Here is a 24,838-nt window from a genome sequence, read left to right as displayed (position 1 = left end):
TACAGCTTTTTTAAAATCCAAGGTAAGGCAAGCTGTAGATGGAAAAAGCAGCAGCATAAGGTAGTATTTACTGGAAACTGCTGCTGTCAGCAGCCTTTTATTGGTTATTATAATTTTAAAACACACAGCAGTGTAAATCAAATTTTTACTGCATGTTGTTGACCAGAACTGGACAACTGAACTCTTAAGTATAGAAATACAGTATTTTTCCTTTGCACGGTTTGTTGTTGTACTCACAGATCCACTTTCAGAGCCTAAATCATAACAAAATCATTTTCTAACTACTCCAAGAAAAATAACAAATGTTATATTGGAACTATGCATAACCAGAAATATCTTCATTGGGATCACTCTCATCTAAGAAATTCATTAATGCCTAAATCCTCACAAATTAAGAGAGGGTTAATAAAATATTGGCATAACTAAATTGGTTAAGCATCAACAAAAGAGAGGGAGAGGATAAAAGGACTGGAGCAATTCTTATGTCGGGGCAGATATGTTTTCTGCTCTGGAGCAGGAAGGAACACAGTCTGTAAATGGATATATGGAGAAAGAAAAAAGAGTACAGACATACTTCCTTAAGACAAATTCTTCATGAGGACTCTGCCTGCACTGAAAACTTTGACATTTCCTTGTCTAGAGAAGCTGAAACCATCTGAGCCTTCTTTGTATTCTCTGTGGGGTAAAAAATTGCAACTGCTACATGCTGCTTGCTGTTTTCTCTATAATAATGAAAAATATCCCATTAAAAACATCATAAAGCTGCCCATAAGCCAGATCATAATTATAAGCGTGGATTTGTGGGATTCCTCTCTTCCTTGATCTTCATAACTGACTTGCTCCTTTGACTGTGACACGCTTTTACTTTTTGTATGTTTTTAAAGAACTACATCCTCCTAAAAATAGCTTTAAATGCACTGAAAAACTCAGACTAAAGGAATCAACTACAAGATAATAAAAGCACCAGTAGGGAAAACCTTTGAGGAAGTCAAACACCAGGTACGTTACAACTGTGCAAATGATGAAGAGAACTATCTCAGAACGAGGAGTCAGTACACAAAACAAGGTGTAAAGCAGGGACATTAATGACTAATCACCTTGGCTTTAATAGAGGCTACAGAAAGAAGCATACATAACTGGTGATACTTTTCAGAAAGAGTACAGCAGGAAGGTAAGGTGGGCTTTTAAACTCAAGAGGAACCTTACTACTGTGGAATCAGGAGCAAAGGTGACTCTAAGCATAAGTACAGTAAGATGAGTAATATCACCAGGAGAAGTTAGTCTCTCTCAGACGTATTTGCTGGAAAATATCTGCCATTAAGAAATCATTTTATAAAAAACCCCAAAAAACTAACAAAAATCTGACAAAAAAGCAACCCACAATTCCAGTCATGTAGCCAAGAGCCCAATAAGCTGTCAGCTTGGTGTATAACCCCCGTGAACAAACTCAGCATCTTCAAGTGAATACAATGAGTAATAATAACATTTATTAATACTCTGCCCTATTAAGTATAACCATAAATCACACAATTATTTTGTTTGCCAAGAGTATGTTGGCTTTCTGTGCTCTTTAAAAAAATTAATCTTTAATTTTAGTACTCCCTCCTGCTACAATTTGTCTATGACTAGATGCTGATTTTTAAGGAATTTACAATGATAAATTTCTTACTTTCAAGAACTTTCCATTTTTTCCCTCCCAATAGCATAAGCCAATATTTCAGAAAATATTTTACTTTACTGCAAAACTATGACTTGTAAATCCTGTTACCAAAAAATATAAGGAAATCAGAAAAAAATGTGACCTTACTTTTTTAAGCAGAAGCACCCTTACTAGCACTCAGACCTGTTAAATTAATCATATTTATATCACAGAAAAAAAAAGAAATTAAACTATATGAACTAGAAAACTGTGCACAACACAAGCCTTTGTGAGCATGTGATCTTTTCAACAGCACTTGCTTTCCTTCTCCCCTTGAATAATCTGTTGAGTCACTTTGTCCGTTTTCCTTTAGCACTGCATTTTCAGGGCTGGGAGAGGAGCCATGTCAGACCACAGTTCCACACAACATCCACCAAAGTAACACCTCTGCTCCCGGCTGCAGCCTCCAGGTGGCTGCAGCACAAGTAACAGGAGTGTGCTGATGGATTACAGCTTGTCTTGCAACTTCTCTGTGACAGGTCTCTTCCATCACATACTGTCAACAGGGAAGTTCATTACACAAATGAAAACACTAATATTATCTGCACCAGTCATGCTAACAAAGTAAACAAACCTTGTTAACCAAGGTCATTGCATAAACCAGTAGTTCCGTATCAACCCCATCCTTCTCCTCCAGTATCTCCATGATGTTGGACCATGGCTTGGCTCCTAGAGGAGAAGCAGAAACTATTGGTTACAGAGATCAAAATGGAAAGCTACATAAAAAGCTTCTACTTATGCAAAAAGTAGCACAAATTGGAATATGTGACCAGGTGAAAGATCAAGCAGAAAGATCCAGCTTGGTCTACAGTCTCTCCTGCTCCCCTGAGGGCGAAGTTCATGTAGGCAGTGAAAACCACAGTCCAGCCTATTGCAGGGATATAAAATATGGCAGGTGGACTCTCTACAAAGGTACCAACTTCTCTCCCTTGATGATGAAGGAAGCTTTGTTAGCATAGTGTGACTGACACCAAAATTTTAAAAATCAGGTAACGGGAATTTTACCCAGCCTATCATAGGTTCACACAGGCTTTGATAAATCTTCAGCAGTGACCTACACGCTCTGCTTTCAGTGCACCTGCTGCTCCTAGTTCTAATGCTATTGCCGAGTTGTGCTGCATTAAGGTAAGGCAGGTTAACAAAACATTGTGGCAGAGACACAGTTTTCTCAAATTACAGGCTATATGTCTTGGACAAAAGAAATGATCAATGAGGGAAAAGATTTTTGCAGTGGCTCTTTCTCAAAATACTTTAATAAGAAACCTACCTACAGAACTTTCAGATATGATTTTCCACTAAGAAAGGTAAAAATTTGTGCTTTTAGTTATTTGCTTGATTTGCATGTTGATTTGAATTTGCATATTTCTCTGATACCCAAACCCTAATGGTTTAGTGAGTTATTGTGCTAAAAACATCAGGTAAGCAACACACTACCCAGACTCAGCCTCTTGTGTGAAAGGTAGCTTGTAAAACTGTCCTGTCTCACTTGACTGAATGGCAAGATGGCTGTATGTACCAAATTTCATCTAGAAAAACTGAAATAAATAATGAAAGACTGCAATTCAGTGTTTTGTTTGGAGTAAAGTAAAAGGTGAGGAGGACTAAGCAGAGACCTAACCTTAGCCTCGAGATACACTCAATTCAACTACACAACATTACTGTGACAGTCTTTCAGTTTCAAAGAGAAATATGCAGATTATTCCAACAGTCCACATGCCCTGAACATATACAGATGTGAGAGCTTGAGTATAATCAGGCAGAAAAATGCAAACGTGCCATCACAGCCACCTGCCACTGACTGATCAGTCACCCCAAGGTTTAAACTCTGTATTACCCTGTAACAGCTTTTGCTTATTAAAAATGGTATTATATGTGTACCCTGCTACACAGACATAAAAATTCTGCTAACCAAGGATCTGCATTTTCAAGGCAATGGCAGTGAACTGTGTGGAAAAAACCTGTCCAAAAGTGAATGTGCAGACAGCAGTATTTCTCCTTTATTTTTCTCCCCCCTCAGACAGTCGCTGATCTTTACTACATAGTCAGGGCTTTTTTATCTTAACCAAAATCAAAGGAGGAACGGGATTCACTCTCAGCTCTCCAGATGTATCTATATGCATTCCTAATTAAATACTAATTCAAATACATGTCTGTAACGAAAATACACCAGACACCTCTTTACCAGATTCTTTATATTACCAGACATTTTGTGCAGTATATGTTCAAAAGTCATGTGGAACAAATTCACCCAGCTTGCAAATGATATATGATCAGCAGGAATTATATTCTCACTACAAAAATGTTTTCCTGTGGTTTTCAGTGAAAAAAATGAAAAATGGAAGGAAATAGGAAAGAGAAACAAAATGGGGAAACCATGCAAGTCTGATTCACAATAATGCCATTTGGAAAAACAGTGATAACAACATAAAACCATAATTATTTAATCCACTGAATTATTCAGTGAGAGTCCTCTGTTATTGCAGGCAGGTTCTACTCTTATTTGAACCATCCTGGTTTGTTTTTTGGGCAGTATCCATGGGGGTTTTTTTGTTCCCTGAATCTCTCAATATTTCTTCATTATCATAAAATAATAATTTCATGATCACCTTGGTGTTTTCCTGCAAGGATGATATATAATATTCTTCTAGCAATACTATTTTATTTCAGAACACAATTTTTTGAAATATTGCTGATTGGACACACCTGCTAGTAAGGCAGCCCTGTAACAGCTCATCTATCTTTCAAAGGCTTTTTTTATGCTTCTGCTACTAAACTTCCAAAATCTAGGCTTAAATTCCAAATTCTTCATCTATCCCCTTACTACAGTCAAGAAGAGGCAGTGCTATCAATAACTTTGACAGAGCTATTCCAATTTGTACCAGGTTAAATCTTTCTTAAACCTTTCTTTCAAATGCTATTTCCCCCATGATGATCTCAATCTGAACAGCCAAGAAGTGAATGTGGAAATAGCTGTAAGGCTATATCTACTACCCACCCAGGATAAGGCAGTTCTGCTGTGGAAGTTGCACCATGAGCTTACTGCCTTGCTGTCCTTGGGTTAATATTCTTGCATATATATAATGAGAATCTGTAGTTTCTAACCTATGATTCATACAGCATGGGACATATACAGATCCAGCTCAGCTCCCCCTTTCAGCTCCCCCTTCCAGAGCCTGTGCAGTCCAGCATGCTTAAAGTGAAAAGAGACCTGTTCAGATTAAGATTATAATGAGGAAAATTGCATTTGAAAATAAAGGTTTTATCTTGTACATATTGGAGTAGCTCTGCCAAAGTCATTGATAGTACTGCCTCATCTTGATTCTAGTTAGGGAACAGGTGAATTTCATCCTTCACCAGATCCTGATGTAGAAAAATGATGATGTAGAAGATTGATGATATATCATCCCAGTGATTTTTCTGTGAGCAGATGGGGATGTTTCCATAAAGTTATGACTTTTATGAAGGACTTTGTAGCAAAATCAATGGGAGTGATGAAATAGGCTCAGTGAAGTGAAGCACCGGAGTTTGAGTTTTGTGTGTTTTCCTGCCTCCTAATGGGTAAACTGAGAACTGCTTGACTGCTCTTTAGGGGCTTGTCAGTTGGAAGAGCTCTTTATCACAGCTATTCTGACAGGGAGGCTGCAGTCTCAACTCTGATGCTACTTGCAGTGTTATGAGTAACCATATATGGTGTATAGACGAAGAACAATGAGGCTGCATCAATTAAGCAAATATTAAATTAATACAGTCTATTTTCAGAATGATGTTGCCCATTGTTTTAAGTCCTGGTCTTTTCTCAGTTTCCTCTTTAAATGTTTTTACATATTTATTTGAATGCTTTTGTTCATGTCATACACAAAACCTTGACACTACAACTACAAAATGGCTGCACAGCTAAAGCATGAAATATCTTGCACAAGGGCAGAACCTTCCATAAGAACTACCACCAGCTTAGAGAATGTCTGTCTCCAACAGCTATAGGCTGCAAAGGTAGTGCTGCTTTTGTAAAGACCTTGACATCTTGAACTTCTGGCTATTTTTATTTGAATGAACTTATATTTTTCCATCACACCTACAGTGTGTGAGTTAATTCAGTGGAATCTAACTATGAATGAAATTGCAGGAAAAGGAAAGATAATGAGGGCCATTTGGCTTTAATCCCTGTCCTAAAATATGATTGCGATAAAGAAGCCCTAGACAGCAGAGTGCAATGCCAGCTCCACTTCCCAGAGCCTTTGCAATCTTATGCTTAAACCGAAAAGAGACCAAATTCTTCTGGAGTTCTGAAAGAAAAAGCGTGGGAGAAAGGAGGAGCTAAATGGAAGTGCAAATAAAAGCTAATTCCTACATGACGAGGGCCATGCAGTTATTCATTCACGCTCTGCTGTACTTCCGTGGATCTCTGCTCTCCAGTCTGCATATGGATGTATTCACACATAGAAACCACAGATGGGATTGCTTTGAAACCAGGCTGAGTTAATATGGGGTTCTAGAAGTTAATCATGTGTGCTACACATGTTGAAGAATTATGTCATATCTCATCACCTTGTATGTACACGAAACATCGCACTTTTATCAAAGCAGTGCTGAATTTAATTACATACCTGCAAGATTTATGACAATGGCTCAAGAAAAGGCATATTGCTTTTTTCTCTTTTCCTGTTTGGTTTCATCAGTCATTAAAGGCAGGAACTTCTCATTTATAGGCTACTAATTTAAAATTATAAATTAAAACATAGCATATCCACATCTTAAAGTGAAGGGCTTTAACATTGTATCCCACAGCATTCTTCTGGAGAAACTGGCTGCTCATGGGTGCACTGTTCACTGGGTAGAAAACTGACTGGATGGTTGGCCTAGAGAATGGTAGTGCCTGGAGTTCAGTTCAGCTGGCAGATGATCACTCTTAGGGCTCCCCAGGGCTCAGTGTTTGGGCCACTCCTGTTTAATATCATTATCAATGACCTGGATGAGGGGAGTGAGGGCAGCCTCAATCACTTTGCAGGTGACCAAGTTAGATGGGAGTGTTGATCTGCTGAAGAGCAACAAATCTCTTCAGAGGGATATGGACAGGGAGGATCAATGGGACGAGGCCAGTTGTATGACAATCAACAAGGTCCTGGTACTTGGGTCACAACAGCCCTGTGCAGCGCTGGAGCAGAGCAGCTGGAAAGCAGCCTGTCAGAAAAGGACCTGGGAGTGCTGGTCAACAGCAGCTCAACATGAGCCAGCACGTACCCAGGTGGCCAAGAAGACCAGTAGCATCCTAGCCTGTATCGGGAATAGTGTGGACAGAAGCATCAAGGAAGTTATTGTCTCTTTGTTCTTGGCACTGATGAAGCCTCATCTTGAATCCTGTGTTTGGTTTTGGGCCCCTCACTGCAAGAAAGACATTGAGGTGCTGGAGCGTGTCCAGAGAAAGGCAATGAAGATGGTGAAGGGCACAGAGCACAAGCCTTATGAGGAGTGACTGAAGGAGCTGGGATTCTTTAGCCTGGAGAAAAGGAGGCTCAAGGGAATCTTACTTCTCTCTACAACTCCTGAAAGGAAGCTGTAGGCAGGTGGGGGTTGTCCTCTTTTCCTGGTTAACAAATGACAGGATGAGAGGAAATTACCCCAAGTTTCATCAAGGGAGGTTTAGGTTGGATATTAGGAAGAATTTTTTTCAACAAAAGGGTTATCAGGTTTTGGAACAGGCTGCCCAGGGAAGTGGTGGAGTCACCATCTCCAGTGGTATTTAAAAGACATGCAGATGTAGCACTGAGGGACATGGTTTAGTGATGAACTTGGCAGTGCTGTGTTAATGGTTTGACTCAGTGGTCTTAAAAAAGTATTTTCCAATCAAAATGACCCTGTGACTATTATATTGATGACCTAAAAGGGAACTAAATATAAAACCAGAAAAAAAAATCTCTTAAGGCGCAAAGACAACTGCTTAATGAAAATAATTTTAAAAAATAGGAAGAAGGAAAAACTGGGTATTTGGGTTAAGGTATTTGCAAGAGTTCATAAAATAATCTACTGAAGCACAGGTATGAGAATTCCTGTAAAACCTCTCATTATGCTCTTAACATATGCTCATCTTACTACATGCATCTCTTTTTTCAAGTCTTGTGCTGTTACTTAAGTTGTTTTATTACTTTGAGGCCTGTAAATGATTGCCTCAGACTGCTCTACAGACAGAGAAGGGAATGCTTTGTTTCTCCTTTTCGTTAAATAATGACTTTACTAGCATGTCAGTAGATATAGTGAATTTTGAACTCATTGAAAATACCAGTGAGTTCAGAAAGCTGATGAAATATTAAGAATGACTGAAAAAAGGACTAACAGTGATCACAGGTACATGAATATTATAATCATATTTATGCTTATGGCATTGTAAGGTTTACTGCTTTTAATTCAAAACAGAAAGCCAACCTGCAGAATTTGCTGGTTTGAATTGCCCCTGCCTGCTTCCTTGCTATAAGAGATAATTTGTGTTTTTTCTTTTCAACCCATTCTGATAACTGAAAGCAAAATCTGGCTCCTTTTTCCTATTTCTGGCACCACCATTCTCCCCAGCCCCCAACATTTTCTTGTTTCACTTTTACCATATCAAGTCTCAGACAAGTTGAGTATGGAGGCAGTTGCTCCACAGAGGGAAGCTCGCTTTCAACCTCCATGCTTGAGACCACAACAATGGATCTCCTAACCTCAAAAACTCTCCTTGAGGCAAAGGAATGTTTTGCATCAAGAGAGAATGCCCCAGGAGCTTAGTGATGGCTTTGTGGGAAGAACAAGAAAGAACCATTTTTGTTCTATTTATTTGTAAAAAATACAGATACATATTCAAGTATTTTTCACAAGCCTGAAGGGTAACAGATTTCATAGTATAATATCTGCTCAAGGGCTTTATTTTAATGTAACAACAGATGGTTTCGCTTTTACAATAAAGCCTGTACTATTACTGACCTCGTCTTTCTCTTCAAAGGGATTACACTGATTAGATATCATTTTCTCTTCTAAATCAGACTGCTGCTTCCCAGAAGGAAGTTGGAAAGATGGTTTTGCCCAAAGGAGCCTCTGAGTCGGAAGATATGGGGGGAGTATTTACTTAGCATGTGGGTGCAGGGAAAGGGCAATGACTCTGGCACCCCAGGAGGTAATGGAGTTCCTCAGTTTTCACACTTCACTTTCCCATTATAATTAATTCTTCAAACAACCTTAGATTATATGAATACTTAAAAAATGCTTTTAGGAAATGAAGGGTACTATGGAGAAAGCAGGCATCAATGACAGCAACTCTAGGACCACTGAAAGCAGTGATGAAATGCTACCTTGATCTCAGCAGTGCTGGGATGTTGCAGCCCCCTGGTAAGGCTACTCACCTCTCTTTTCATCCACGGTTGATACTGCCTGGATCAAAAGCGGTGCGTTGGATTCTGTGTACTCCACAAACACCAGCAGCAGCTTCAGTGCTGTCTTTACCACCAGGCGAAACTGGAAGAAAAAAGTGCAACTTGTCATTCTCCAAACCACAGCATTCCCAGATGTAGGAAATGACACTGGGCAAGGCAAGCCCAGCAGTCCACATCTGGTAGTAACACACAAACAGAAAAGATTAAACTGTGACAGCACTGAAAAAATGGAAGGTAAACAGCTGGCTGAGAATTTCATTCACTGAACAGTGCTCCCTGAGGGAATCCCCAGTTGTCAATGAATGCAAATGAAAGCTTAATACTGCCATAAGTAACAAAAGGGTGAACATCCCACCTCTGCATATTCCCAACATTGCTGCCCAAAGCTTGATGTACACAAAACCTATTGAGCTAACAAAGCATATATTTCTTATTTCTCAACACATTTATTTCCTCCTTCTGCTCTGAGACTTTAATCCTGTCAAAATGCTGTATGATGGGATGATTTCCTCCTTATGCTTTCTTCTATTCTTAAAATGCTACTGTTTAATCCCTAAATTATTAAATAGATTGATCATCACTATTAAACACAACTTGGGAGGAAGTGTGCTTAATCCCCAACTATCCCACCCTGTCACAAAATGTGTGATTTACTGGAACTGAGCATTCTGCCTGCAAGTTTTCAAACTTAGGTTCTCATACATCCTTAGAAGTGAGTGTTCATCAAAGACTTGGCATTGGTAAAATGGATCTACTAGAATTCAATAGCCAAACTATCAATTTCACCTCAGAGCTCCCATTTCCAGAGAGGATCACTTGACAAAAAGAGCTGACTAAGAATTTTTAGGAATGATCAAGTATGATTACTTATCATTATTTTCAGGTGTGCGAAAAACCAACTCTTTAACTGAGGGGAGGATTTTTCAATAGGCAGGGTTCTGTGTGCTGAGAGGGCTTTTACTGGGGGAATTGATACTGGTTCAAATTTGCTATACTTTCAATCTAAATAATGGATTATTATACAGTTTCTGTCAATATTGACTAATTCCCATTTCTAAATTTTTTTTAAAGTCCTCTCAACACAACTCTCCTAAGAATCAAAAAATCCTTATTAATAATTTCATAGATGTACACATGGTCACAAGACAGTGACTGTGTCAATATTCTAAAAATGACTGCAAGTGCAACAGGCATAGACTCAAGCTGCTGTACTTACACAGCCCCTCATGGAGATGTACTGGAGGTCTCTTGAAGATAATGAGCTAAAATGCAGCTTGCTGCTTTTAACACACAGTTCAGTGTCAACAGTGATCCCAGCTATTTCCCTAGTTTCTTGGGGTTTACCCACTCATGCAAATTGAGCTTAATGCCTGTAATGGCACTACTAGCAATGCAAAATATTCTGCTGTTGAATCTAGACTTTTTTTCAGGCTTTATTTGTTGTCAAATTGTTGAATTTTAGGGCTGACAGACAGGAAATCCCAGTGACAAACTTGACCAAGTCCCTTAAGACCCTTGGTTAGTATAATTTGCAGTTGTACTGCTGCAGTGATACTTCATAGATACATGGGGTAGTCAAATTAAAGGAAATTGAAACCTGATAACACAACAAATCACTTTCCCACATTTGCACTGTACATCTATGTATTTGCCTGTCAGGCCAATACCACAGAGTTGCTGGTCTGCAGTGACATTGCTCTCAGGAATTAAGTTCAATTGTTTAATAAACATACTGAAAGAATTTCCAAAAAGTCACCACTTTTTTTGTAAAGTTACTTTGTAAATAGGAGTTATTCCAGATTACTATAAACTATTCTAGCATTAACAGAATCACAGAATCACAGAATAATGAGGTTGGAAGAGACGTCTAAGATCATCAAGTCCATCCTATCCCCAAACACCTCAACTAGACTATAGCACCAAGTGCCATGTCCAGTCTTTTTTTAAACACTTCCAGAGATGGTGATTCTACCACCTCTCTGGGAAGACAAATCCAGTATTTTATTATTCTTTCGGTGAAATTTTTTTTCCTAATAATATCCAATGTGTACCTTCCCTGAAGTAGCTTGAGACTTGTCCTCGTTCTCTGTCACTTGCTGCCCGGAAGAGACCGACCCCCACCTGTCTACAACCTCCCTTCAGGAAGCTGTAGAGAGCAATAAGGTCACCTCTAAGCCTCCTCTTCTCCAGGCTGAACCCCGGTTCCTTCAAACGTTCCTCATAGGGCTTGTGTTCCAAGCATAATTCCCAGATAACCATTTACATGCTACCTACTAATCTGATTAGGGCTTTTTGTTTTTTGTTTTCCTTAAAAAGGAAAGCTTATACATTACTTTTGATGGTTCTTAAAGCCTCAAGTATTGGCCATGTGGTGACAACGGGATGAATTCTCACAAAAGTGCTGCATGGCAAAGTTCCCATATGTCTCCATTTGACAGCAATCAGTGGGGGACACACCAGGCTTAAGTCTATTTTTGCAAATCTTCTTCCAGGAAGAACCTTTGGCAGTACCTTTGCTCAGATTGTTGCCTGCTGGCAGTGGCAGCTGCTGCAATAAGGAGCTGGTCCCCCTGCACCTGCCACGCTGCAAACCCTGAGCAGCCTCAGGACAGCCCACTGCATTTGCACCAGACCAAGGTTCAAGCTGGCTGATTTCAGGTGCCATCTGCAGGTATCAGCTTCCTGTGCCTAACAAGCTAACAGATGGTTTTGTAAGGAATAAATGCCACTCAGAAGCAGTCCTGGAGAAAAGGAGCAATTTGGAAAGCTATTTTTGCTTGCCATTTAGGTCCTAGAAGGACACTCTAAGTTCAGTTCGTCAATCTGCAAATTTTCAGGGCTTATCCAGCTCCTCACAGAAGAGTTATTCAGCTCTGGAAGTGGATGTGCTTGCCACTGAAGGTGCATGCCATGGCTGCTTTCTTCTTGCACCAGCACAAACACTAGTTTTAAGAAAGCCTGCATGTAAAACAATGCTGTTTCCTGCTGAATAGAAAATGGCATTTGGGACTCCTGTTGGCACTTTAAGCCTGCCTGCTGCTCTGGACACTTTGGGCAAGGACAAAAGCAAAACACAGCAGTCCTAGACTAAGGTGCACAATGCCCATACTGAGGACTTACCTAGCTACCCGTGACCCACACAGTCTTTGTGCTCATCCTGCAGTGCTTTCCCAAACTGCATTAACAGTGCTTCTTGACAGGAGCAGGCAATCATTGAGCAGCTGCAGTGCCCCTCGAAACTGAAGTCTTCAGCCAGCCAAAACCCCTCTGAGATATCTGATAGTCTGTCACTCCCAGACACAAAAACAGTCCAGAGCCTGACATACTCACACTAAAACCTGCTCGAATTATCCACTGTGGCACCAAGCAGTCTCTGAAAGGTTTGTTCAGGGATACCTGGTGGTAGGACCCATGTGAGGCACAGGGATTTTTTTTTAATGTGGCCTCCCATATGATGTCCAATCTGTTAAATGTTCCCTTTGTGACCACCTGTGGGCCTGAAGTTCCCATTTTTGAGTAACTATTTGACTGCCAAAGATCCTCACAGCTTCCTGTGTGAGTTCTAAAATGTTTGCAGGACACACCTTTTCAATTAATTATATAGCTAGATTGTAAATAAAATAACTGAATCTCAGAATCAGAAGATTGCTATACAGGAAAAAAACAGCAGCAATTCACTGATTTTCTTGCTCCCCTTTGTGAAATCATGGGATTGCCAGTCATTATCATTTTATTTCACATGATTTACTCAAATGGCACAGCAATGGGAGCAATAGAAACAAGTTTCATATTTAATTCACAAGCAGGTGAATCACTTATAATCTGAATTGTTGTTAAAAACTTAATAAAAACTTTTAAGACTGTTTGTGGGATTTTTTCCTGGTACTCATTTACTATTGAAGAGGGGAACAACTGCTTTCTGAAGCTGCTTCAACAGTCACAGTTTTGTTAAAACCCATGGGCCAATCACACTTCTACTTTAAACAGGACAAGAAAGGCAACAAAAGAAGTAGACATGCTAGTTCAAAAAAAAGTCCTGTTACTATCACTTTGCAAAGTTGTTTGCATTGGTTGTTCTAATTAAATCCAAATTTCCATTTAAATATTGCTGCTTAGTTAAAAAGGAAGGCTCATTGAGGCAATATGCACACTCACTGGCTTGGTAAAATAATTTTTTAACAGTTCTGAGATTAAATCAGGATTCTTGAATATCCAAACACTGAAGCATCAGAACTTGTATTAAGCTAGAAAATAAAGTTCATGTTGTGTTTTTCTATCATGTGCAAGCCAATTTATAGAGAGGAAATGATGTTAGCATCTTCTGGCTAAAGATAAGAACAAGCCAGAAACGTAAAAGGAAGAAGAAAAATTATAAACCTTTTCCCTCTGACTCGCTTTACCTTATACAGTGCAGTTTGGCAATCCCTTTCCCTTTTATCTCTTTATACTTAGACAATTACAGACTCAGACAAGGATACCACACAACAGGCTGCAAAACTCATGTCTCATGGAAAGGCTTATCACAGTTGTTAATCACTTGTCTGGAAAGGCTTTAACCTTTACAAGGATTGTTGTCACAAAGTTCATTGACTTAGAGACCAAAGCAATATTTGTAGAGTTCAGATTGGAACATTCCGGATTCAATTATTTTTCCTTTTAAAAAGGAAGAAAGTAAAAAGGAAATCGAATAAAAATATTTTACTTGGGGAGATGTAGCTACTTTGGATTTACGCTATTCAAATTTAAAGGAGAAATAGGCATTGAATTTTTAAAGAAAGATTTACTACAGCCAAATCCTCTGAAACCTAATCCAGGTGCAGACTTGGATTTACTGTAGGTCAGGTACTCATCCTTTTTGTAGGACACAGCCAGGCAGAGCTGCAGCTAAAGAAACACCCAGTGCAACCACTGTTCAGCCTGCCTGGGAGAGGTGCACAGGGAAGCTGGAACCTCTCTCTTGTGGGATGCAAAGATGCCCCCAACTTCAGATCCAGTGCTGCAGGAAGAGCCCATTGGCATTCCACCAGCAACTGCAATTCGACTCAGTTTCATATTTTGCAAGGGAATAAAATCACCTTAAAATCACCTATCACCTTCTGTTCACAAATGGAGGAAATATCTTCCTGGAATGGAAGGTTTTCTGTATATACATTTAAAAAAAAATATAATATAAAGTACATTATATATATATATATATATATATATATAGTGTATCTATATAAAGCCACTATTTATTATAATAAGCAATACATACAATACATTTATAGAATAAATATTAATGCTGTATGGTAATAATTTAATATACAATATTATAATAATATATTTTTTCCTTTGTAATAATCAAAAAAAGGAAATATAAATAGTGAGCTTGAGAGAATCTCAGAGTAATAATTTAAGTTGGAATGGCCCTGATAAGATTTTCCTTCTTATCTTAGGTGAAAAAAATCCAGTTCCTTTCCTCATATGCTCTTCCCTATCTCACCATCATGGTGAGCCTCACTGCACTTGCTCCAAGTAGATAAATATCCATCTCATACTGAGGAGCCCAACGCTGGACTGCTGATGCTGCCTTATCAGCACCAAAGAGGGAGAGGCACTTCCTTCAACTCGGTGGCTACACTCCCACCAGCCCAGCCCGGGATGGGACCTTCATTCAACAAAGGCACACTATTAACGCCTGCTCCAATTCATATTCTCTTATTCAGAATAAGTAGACAGAATCAAATGGTGTGATGCTAAAAGAAACACCTGTAATTTTCCCAGCTTTTAAGAAGTGAAGGGGCTTTAAACTGAAAGAGAGCATACTTATATGTTAGGAAGAAATTCTTCACTGTGAGGGTAGTGAGGCACTGAAACAGGTTGCCCAGAGAAGTTGTGAGTGCTCCATTCCTGGAAGTTTTCAGGGCCGGGTTTGATGGGGATTTGAGCAAACTAGTCTAGCAGAAGTAAACCCAGTGGCAGAGGGGTTAGATCTATCTGATCTTTAAGGTTCCTTCCAACCCAAACCATTCTACTGTGTGATTCCATGACATCCCGCTATTTTCTTAATTAATATTAAATTTTCTGAAATCTCTACAACAATGTCATTTCAGTATTTCACACTGTCCACCTGTATTTATGTAAAAGAATGTCTGCACTGCATCCAGCATCTTAGTGAACCTTTCCCACATCCGCATTGCAGAAAGCCAACCAAGAGCTCCAGCACTGAGGGCACAAGTAGGAAGAGTCACCTCTGATGTGGTGACTAAAAATCAGCTGTCTCAGAAGCATGCAGGGCTGGCTAAACATCAGAAGGAGCCTTAACACCTACAGCAAGAGCTTTGGAAATATGAGTGCTTACATAACCCAGACAAAACTGGGGCTTAAGGTGCCAAACAAGCAAGGGGAAAGACATTAAGGGGTAAAACCTTTGAAGCCCCATGATACTAGGATTTGCAAATGCCTTACAGAACATAGAAACAACCCAAATTCTTTCTAGTCTCTCTCTTGTAAAAATTGACATTCGAGGTCAGTTACTTCAGTCCAAAACCAGGTGACAAGTCTATTTAGTAATTCAGTTCCTTTTTATTCATAGTTCCTGAAGGCAGGAATGATCAAAAGAATGAGATCCTTATGTGTCACTTATGCCAAGAACTTCCAATCAGCCTTATTTTTCATCAGAACTTTGAAGCAGCATCTTTAAAGATGAAAAATTTAGAAATTCAAATGACCTACAGAATACCAAACAAAACTGTGTAAATGAGTGTAATCTTCCTTTACCAGAAGGAAGAAAGAATTCATACGCGCTGGGGCCCTAAAAGCTGCTTGATGGACCACAATGAACATGTGCCAATTCCCCCACTTTCTTTTCATATACGCAGCATCTGCCCAAGTCACAGGGTGTGCACAGCAGAGGGAGGATCACAAAGCTGGGAGGCAACAGTTAAATACAGTGTGCACAAAACATGTGAATAACCCCCATTCTAGGTACTGAATACTGTGAACACCTAGGCATTTGATATCATTAGGGATTTAACTATTAAATAATCTTTGTTTCTGTGGGCTGGTGTACCAACAGAGCAAATAAGAATGCATGAGATGCCATATCTATATTTTAAACAATTTTTATAAGTTTTATATGAAAACAATGTCAGATTTCATTTTAGTATTCAGCCATTTTTTCTCAAATCTCCAAAGAGGGATGCTTAAATAAGGCAAATGAACTGTTGCTAAGAGCTTTGCCAGCTTAGGACTGAAGCTGTGAAAGGAATTAGATTGAGTTGAAAACTCCTGTAAGTTTAGATGCAAGATCTTCCAAAATCATCAGTTCAACCACAGTCTTTTTATTCTGAATGTTCCTTTAAGTTTTTTTCCTCCACAGAATGTGTAATGCTAGGAATGGCAGAGAAATACATGCATTTACTATTCTGAAAATGAAATTTCACAGAACTTTGCAAACATACTGGGTAATGGTTACATGTTCTGCACTGTTACATATGTGGTGTGTATCTGTCATTTATCTGTGGTGAGACTTCTGACATGAAGAGAAAGAAGGTCATTAAAAAGAAATTCATCTGGTCTACGAACAAAACACAGGGATGAGCAAATAGTGATTAGTCAATGGTCAACAAGAAAAAAAAAAAGGCTCATGCCTGGAAATTACTACGTACACCATCAATCATGGTCCAGAAGAAGAAGGGGGAAATACGGAAAAACATCTGTACACAGAAGTACGCATCTCATACAGCAAATCAAAGCCTACCGCAGGTCAAAGTGGCACTCAGATGAATACATGCAGTTCTGATGGGAGCTTTAAAAGAATATGTTTAGGGTAGAAATCAGCCCTGTGTTAAGCCACTTCTAATGAACTACTGATGTAGCTGCATTTCTCTTGCAGCAATTGCCACACCAGACAGACATTGTTTGAATAAACCTGAGGCTGCAGTGTTCGGAATAAAACATGAGATGCTACAGGATTTTTTTGAGTATTCCCCTCTCCTCCTTTTGGAATATCAATGACAATCTTGAAGAGGTGAGGAAGTGATTTTCTGCTCCCATATTACTAAAAAATTACTTATTTTTTATTTTATGACAGGATAAATGAAAGACCATTCACAGCTCTCCAGGACAAAACACAAAGTGAGAGCAATCTCACTGTGCTTTTCCCCCCTACAACCAGACCAATCTCTCCAGTGTCTCCCACAAGAACTATTCATTGTGTAAAAAATCACATGTAATTATTGAGCTAGAAAGGAGGACAGGGCAGGACTTGGAGATTACAGGACATAAAAGGATTAAACTTTTTTCCCCTCAGGTGACTTCTGAGCTGCTGTCCTTGCCCCTTTGTCAGGGGCCCAACCACAGGCCCATTAGGTGTTGCACAGTTTTAAATGCATTTCTATTTGGCTTTTTCAGATATTGCTGAAACAAAAGGGTTTGGTTTCAATCAAAGTTTTAGTTTTTTCCATTGCAAAACACAAACCAAAAATATTTCACTGGAAATTTGCCATCAGCCTGTGTCCAGACTAGGAATTATGCTTCGCTTGTAAAGATTTACACTCAGATTTAATTTTCTTTCTCTCTTCAAATAGTGCAGTTTCATTGTATCATCTGTTGATTCTTTTATTACCCATTCCCAAACACTGGTATCTTTTAGGACTCCAGGAAAATAAGCACTATCAGTACCTCTAGCACTGTCTTCTCTGTCTGGATAAAGATTGTGATTGAATTATCTTAAATAAGGTATAAAACACTTAGCTTGCGAGAAACCACAGTAACATGAGAAATAATTTCTGGTTAGACTCATGCTTGTGTGTAATTTGCTATCAAATATGATAAGGAACAGACCTCTTTACTCTCTTTTTGTCTTCTACAAACATGTACCTTATTTATGTCTAGCCCCAGTTTTCTATCATTTTCCTGTTATGGATGATAGAGTAAGATTGTCTAGTAAAGCCTGTTCCTTTCATTAGGTAGCAAAATCTCGGTTGGGTACATACTAAACTAGCTTTATGCAAAAGCAAAAACAACAATATATTATGATATGTATAAAGTCACTGGAACACAACTTAGCATCTGGAAACATACTGACTGATTAGGCCATTTTTTGGTAGTTCCTGCAAATCCATGACCCTAAAGTCTGTAAGTCACAGTCAAACATGATGGGTCTTTAGGAATTAGCCATATGTCTATTAAATAAAATGTGTGCTTCTGATCAGCAGAATAAATTAAAAATAACCTTGTTTCTCTTGAACGCCACCCTGACGATGTGTTCAGCAATGGATGCAATAATGAGATTTCATGTTTTGGTAACAGTAAGGTAAGTAGATAATAAACAACAAGAGTTGGAGCCATGCAGCATCAGAATTCCATATTAGAAATGATAGAAATGAGTCTGGAAACTGAAATGGATCACAAGAATAGGGTTTGTGTGCCTGCATAGGGGAACATGATTAAGGCCATTTGGCATATATTTTTTTTTTTTTCTTATGACCAAGGAGTTACATGCAGAGCTTTTCCACCAGCCCCCTAAACTGATGTATGATTTTAGCCTTGAACTGTGCTGTCCTCAACAGATGGTCATTGGGCTGAACCTCTGGCAACCGGAAAGGTTTGAGAGATTGGCAGCTTCAGCAACTTCTTTTCCTTGGGCAGGGCCAAGTTGATATTTCCTTAACTGTGTTACAAAAAAAGTGGGAGAGGAAAAGAGTTTTTATGAACTTAATTGCAGATATGACTTTATCTTCACTCCCTGCTCTGAAATCCCTTTCATATCATACTCCTTTAGCTTTTGTTATACTGCTGAATGACATCTTGGTTTGAAAAAACATCTAATGCAATACAAAGTTGCCTTAATCAAGACAAAAAGCAATTAATTTTAAAGAGAGAAGGGATTCAATAACCTATTACTAAGATATCTCATGCAAAGCATGTAAGGATCTGAAAGTCATCTACAATTAATCACGTCATGCAACAGTTCTGTGATGCATGCTGTGTTTGATCACATTTTATGTACAGAAAAGCTGAAGAACTGTACATTTAAAAGGCAAACAGAAGATCTAACATTGCATCTAATTTCTTCTTTTCAGCCTCCAAGTAAATATTTGACTAATGTGTGTTTTCAGAAATATTTTAAATTCTTAATTAAGTCTTTAGATTTAAGATCAAATTACTACTGTAATTTTACTACTATAATTTTCTTGAGTGACTAGAAATAATGTAGAAGGAAGTTCACTTGCTCCACATCAATTCTCCATAGCAAACTACTTTCTTCCAAGACCCACTCCTTATCATCTGATTTATATAGCTGGTGACCAGAAATTTCCTCATGGCAGCAGCAGAGAGGGCTTCATAAGCTTTAGTATGTTTGATATGGGGACTGTGTACAAAGCAGAACATCAAAACTCTAATGTCTTCAGGACAATAATTTCCCCCATGCCAATGCAGAGTGGCTCAAGTTGAGCTCAGAGGTCACCCTGTCCCTGAATGTGAAAGCCATCACCAATAAAATGAATGAATTATGGTCAAAGCCAGAGGAAAACAGAGAAATAACAGAACTATTAGAGTACCTTCTCTTGGAGCCTCTTAAAAAACTAAACCCACTGAAACACACGACAACCATGAGAAGCACAGCATTCTCACCCTTGATGTTTCCTTAGGCAGCCGTGCTGTCCTTCCCACTGCCTAGTTTTGGACTCTTTCCTGTAACTGGGATCTATCTGCCTACTGCCCTGTCACGCTTGACAGTAATGGAGTTATGTTCCTCAGGTTGAAAAAGGCATTACAAAAGACCCCAAGTTGGTAATCTAAGAGAAAAGGAAGTTGTCAGTCATTTTGAAAGGGACAGATCTAGAAAATTACTCCTCAGTCCTCAGCCTTCCACCAGCCATGCTGCAGGCTGCCATTTGCACAAAAGACAGCAGACATGGAACACACAGCAGGACTGAGCCACCAAGAACATGTGGGATGGTAAGGAAAAAGCAAGGAAGAAGGAAAACAAAGATAACAAATTGCTTCATTAGTTCTACTGCTTATGAAACAACTTGCTAGAATCAGTGGCCTTGGAAATGTCCTGTTTAAATAATATCAAGGTTGAGTTCAAGGACCCTAGGGGAAGAAACTATTTGAGTTTGCAAGTACAGTGGAAAACTACTCTATTATTATTCTGTGGCTTTCTGCACGTGAAATTTGTTCTTTCAACAGTTTCATTAAAATGTACTCATATTAAATACTCAAACTATGCCTGTGTTAAAATAACTTAGTCTGAAAACAACTGTAAGTTTAATGATATGGTTAGCAGTCCTTTCCTGACACTGTACAATCTTATAGACAACATTTCAACAGCAAAAACACAAAATCATAACAACCTATAAATAAAGTGTGTGGAAATGGTTGAAGATAGTATGTCAACAAAGACTCCAAATTATAAAATATTACCTATCACAACAGCTTTCTTAAGCAATTAATTGTTAACAGGTTATTCTTTTTAAGCATCCTAAAAAGCAAATGCTAGTGGTTTGAACTACTGACATGATAAAACTCTTGAAAGAACAAAAATCACACATCAAACCATGGGACAAACCCACCACTAATAATTCTGTTTGAAAGAATATGTAATAAAGTAAAACTAAGAAGGGATATATATATATATATATATATATATATGTATATATATATTCCACTTATTACTCTAATGATAAAAGCACTATTGTTTCACTGTACATATAGACTGCAGATTTTTCTCTATTCTCAAACTTCTGAGTATTATAGGGCATAAAAAGTAATTCAGAAGCAGAGGTTTGACTGCAAAACCAGACACATTTATTTACCTTTGGACAACTTGCCAAATAAAGTTAATAAATAAAGATACTTTCTGCGGGACATATGAACATAACAGGAGTGGTCATATTTCTCCAGCAATCATCTGTTTGTCTGTCCTAAATCTGGAAGAGGCTGCTATCCTCAAATCCAGTTCTCATTATCAGTCTAGTCCAGATGCTTTTTTTTGTAAATGCAAAAAACTTCATGATGAAAACAAAAATGTAACAGACTAGACGTTTCCAGCTTCCCACATCATGTGTTTCTGAAGGGAGTGGCAGAATACCTCATGGAGCCATTTAGGAACCTGATTTATGGGGACACAAGTCACTGCATATCAGCTAAGACACTGCTTAATTACACAGCCCTAGCAGTGTCACATTATTCTAACTCCCTCCTTTGCCAGAAGAGGACAGAGATGGAGATATTCTCAATTTTGGTTTTCCTAAGTGCTAGCAAGTATGCAACTTCTGCATACAGGTGGACAACTGTAAGGATATATTATATTATTGTAGGCTTCTCTCAACAGGGAACTTCTATTAAAGTGACAGCTATTTTTTAAGAGTTACAAAGCCCAGTGTTCAAATGAAATAATGTAATTCCTCTGTTTCAAGCTACCTCCTTCCTCTGTCTTTTACCAACCAAACTCATTACATCCACCCCCAATTTTACAGCCAATCAAACACACATACAAATTCAAATATGTATGGCTGGTTTTGAATCCCAGAAAGGTGAAAGAGCTGGAAAAAGACTCCTCAGACTCCTGCTTGGGTAAGAGAAATGGAATTTCCATACAGCACTTCTGGTGATGTGACAAAAGCTTACCAATACAGGTTTAACTCTAATCACACTCATGTTCAATTGTGTTCTAAAGGTCTGCAGATTAGATGAAGTTAACCTTAGCTTCACTAACCTCCATGTTCAGATCCCAGCTGTAGTTTGACTAAAAGCAAATGCCTTTGTTACAACTAATTAAAAAAAATCTGGCTTTTACAGTTTTCCTCAAAGTATAACGCAAACGTATGTGGGTACCACTACAGCAGGAAAAGGAGGAGGAAGTTTGGGTAATTCACTTAAGGGTTGAGGTTGGAAGGGATCTCTCTGGAGATCATCGTGTCCAGCTCTCTGCAAAGCCACCTACGCTTAGTTGTCCAGGATGGTGTCTCATTTATTAAACGTGGCTAAAAATTAATAGATATAAAAGCCATTAATTAAAAAAATGGCAATTCTTGAATATATATTTTAAACTATTCTTTATTTTTCAATGCATGGCACTTGCAATTATTTTCTGCCTCTCTCTCACACGCCCATACCAGCTCCCAAACACACAAATACTGAAAGAGACAAAAAATCCCTGACACTTATTTTCACCAGAACACAGAGATTACCTAATTTAATAACAAAGCAGTTCCATGTATGTTAAGATTCAAATGCCCATACATATGCCCGAAATGTAGTTCTCAGTTCATCTATCATGTGAAGACAAGACTTTTTATACAATGATACCCACGTAGATCTCTGGATACCAGGTGTGGTCTGGGATTACAGTAAGAATCTGTGATATTGTATATTAAATGAATTACATTTTCTCAAGCATTTAAGAGAATACTGAGTGGTTTGCTCAGGAACCTCCAATGATTCACAGGTTTTGTGTCTCAGGTCCTCAGCAGCACCACAGTAACAGCAATGCTCACTTTGGGTCTAGTTTGACAGCAGACAGAAAGGGATAGAAACATGTTTTCTACACAGCAGAATTGGAACATGGAAATGAAAAGAATATTCAAGGCTTGGAAACTCACAGACAGAACTGACAGGTCCAGCAGGGCTTCTGAACTAACCCATCTGCATGTGTAGTCTCCCTGCAGCCTACTTTTCTGTAAATCTGGATGCAGCTTAAAGACAAGACTGGACTAGGTTCCTGTCTAGTGAGATGAAAAGAGCCTCAGAAGTGCAACAGAGCATCATCTGAAATCACCTGAGATATGACCACAAACACCAAACAGCAGTGTAATAACTGAAGTCAAGCATGTGCCTGTATATTCCTAAGAGGCTGTAGCTACCAAGCTATAGGTAGGTTTGCAGCAGCAGTGACGAGGACAAGGGATCAGATTCCAGAGTCTGTGCTTCTCTTAGTCTGACCTTTAGTGCACTGTTCTGGACCTAAAGACTTTTGACTAAGCACATTTGACTAAGCTACTGCACAGTGAGATGTGCCTTTATTTGTGGCATTGTTTCCCACATATTTCAGTTTTTGTTTCATCAGAATGAAACCTATTTCAGATGCAGTATTTAAGAATTATTCAGCATCTGGGACTTGAATAGTTTTTAGCCAAGTAATTGCCAGGGTCATTCAAAGAGCTGAACCCACAGAAGCATGAGATCATAATCAGCAGTGATTTGACTTGCATCATAGATCAATTTTGAGCTGTTGTTTCAGTTCTTTGGGAGCAGTACAGAGGGACAGAGAGGAGACTGCGGGGCAGGGGTTGGGCAGGGGAACCCAACAAAAAAACCCCAGCCCTTTATTTTTCCTGAACTAACCACAACAGATTGCTTCCACTTTCTTCTGAAGTCAAGAGTAACTGCAGACAAAAATCAGTAAATAAAGTGATGCCCTAATGAGGGGCAGCAGTTAACAAAAGCAGTAAAATAAACTGCTCCAGAACATGATCCTTTGTATCCAAGAAGGCTCAACTGAAATGCACTGCGGTAGCTGTGTAATGCCTGATGGGAATAGTTCCTATGGATTTAGCCAAAAGCAAATGTAATTGAGATTTGACCCTTTCAATGCAGTGGAGTACAGGTTTTGAGGAGGTGACTTTATTGAGTGCTAAAATCACATTGAACTCTTGGTGTAATTTTGCTTCCTTTTAGAAAGTTTTTCATGGTAGGATCTCACATGGAGCTACCATGAGAATAGCATGAAAGGTAGCACCACAGTAACCATGGAAGCACCAGAAAAAAATCTGGGTTTTTCTGGTGGTGTTTCCATTTCCCCTCCCCAAGTTACTATACGAGCACATCTCCTTTTAGAAGAGTAAACTGTCTCACAATATTTGAAAGAATTATTTTAAGTTTCCACATACGGATTTATTTGCACAGTTCTTGAATATTCTTCTTCTTATTATTAATAATAATAATAACAACAACAACAGTTTCGCCAATGCTGTGGAGCAAATTAAGAGTCTTGATAGGCAGTCACCTGCTTTAACAGGTGATAAGGAGCAGGAAAATAAGATATCAGAACCTGGAAAGGACTGGATTTCAGCCTTGCTGCCAAAGATCTCTCTGTACTGCCTCTGAGTAGTACAGCAGATCAGCCTAAATGTATAATGCCAAATTAACAATCTCTGCAAGCTGGAAGTCCTACTCCTCCTCCTTAATTACTAGGTCATGGGTTTTTTAACCCATTTATGCACAGCACAATTCATAGGAGAAACAGTGCTGCTCTAGCTCAGCATAACCAGCTACAACTCATGTTCTGAAAGCATGTCTTTAATTGCAGCCCTGACTCTTTCCTTCGATCTCCTAGACAGCTTCCCACAAGTGAGTATTGCCAGAGCCTTTCATTTCTGCCTGTTTAGGAAGGCAGGATGAAAGCTAAAAGGCTTTGTAAGCCATGGAGATGAACAAAATTAACCAAAGTAGAGGCAATAGGCTGCTACAGAATCACAAATAAATACTTCACATTTTCAGCTCAAAAGAAAGCTCCATGTTCTGGGCCCCCTAGAAAAACAAACATGTAAAACAACTGCTTTTAAAAACAGAGACATCTAGCAGCTGCAGCTTAACTATTTTATAATACATCTTTCCCTGCCATGGGAATGGGATGAGGATGTGCTTGCTGGCCTCTTCAGAATGTGTGCTCTGGCAGTATTCCTCAGCAGGCAGCTGGGTAATTCCTCCCCAGCACCTTGGACTGATTGGAGACAAAAGCACAGAATTC

The 24,838-nt window shown here is 38.9% G+C and overlaps 1 protein-coding gene across 13 annotated transcripts in view; it reads right to left on the bottom strand.

Moving 5' to 3' along the window:
* The window catches only part of FHOD3 (formin homology 2 domain containing 3), a 376,649-nt gene that overhangs the window by 116,260 nt on the left and 235,551 nt on the right, over positions 1 to 24,838 (bottom strand). For all 13 annotated transcript variants that reach the window (XM_038126866.1, XM_038126862.1, XM_038126863.1 and 10 more), the window contains exons 7-8: positions 9,067 to 9,178; positions 2,274 to 2,368 (exon numbers count right to left, since the gene is read on the bottom strand). In XM_038126866.1, coding sequence (XP_037982794.1) covers positions 2,274 to 2,368; positions 9,067 to 9,178 — 207 coding nt within the window. The remainder of the gene's footprint in view (positions 1 to 2,273; positions 2,369 to 9,066; positions 9,179 to 24,838) is intronic.

This window comes from Motacilla alba, chromosome 2 (genome assembly GCF_015832195.1).
Source record: "Motacilla alba alba isolate MOTALB_02 chromosome 2, Motacilla_alba_V1.0_pri, whole genome shotgun sequence".
Classification (NCBI taxonomy): Eukaryota; Metazoa; Chordata; class Aves; order Passeriformes; family Motacillidae; genus Motacilla; species Motacilla alba.
The sequence above is the reverse complement of the archived record's forward strand: the minus strand, read 5'-3'. Positions and strand labels throughout refer to the sequence as shown.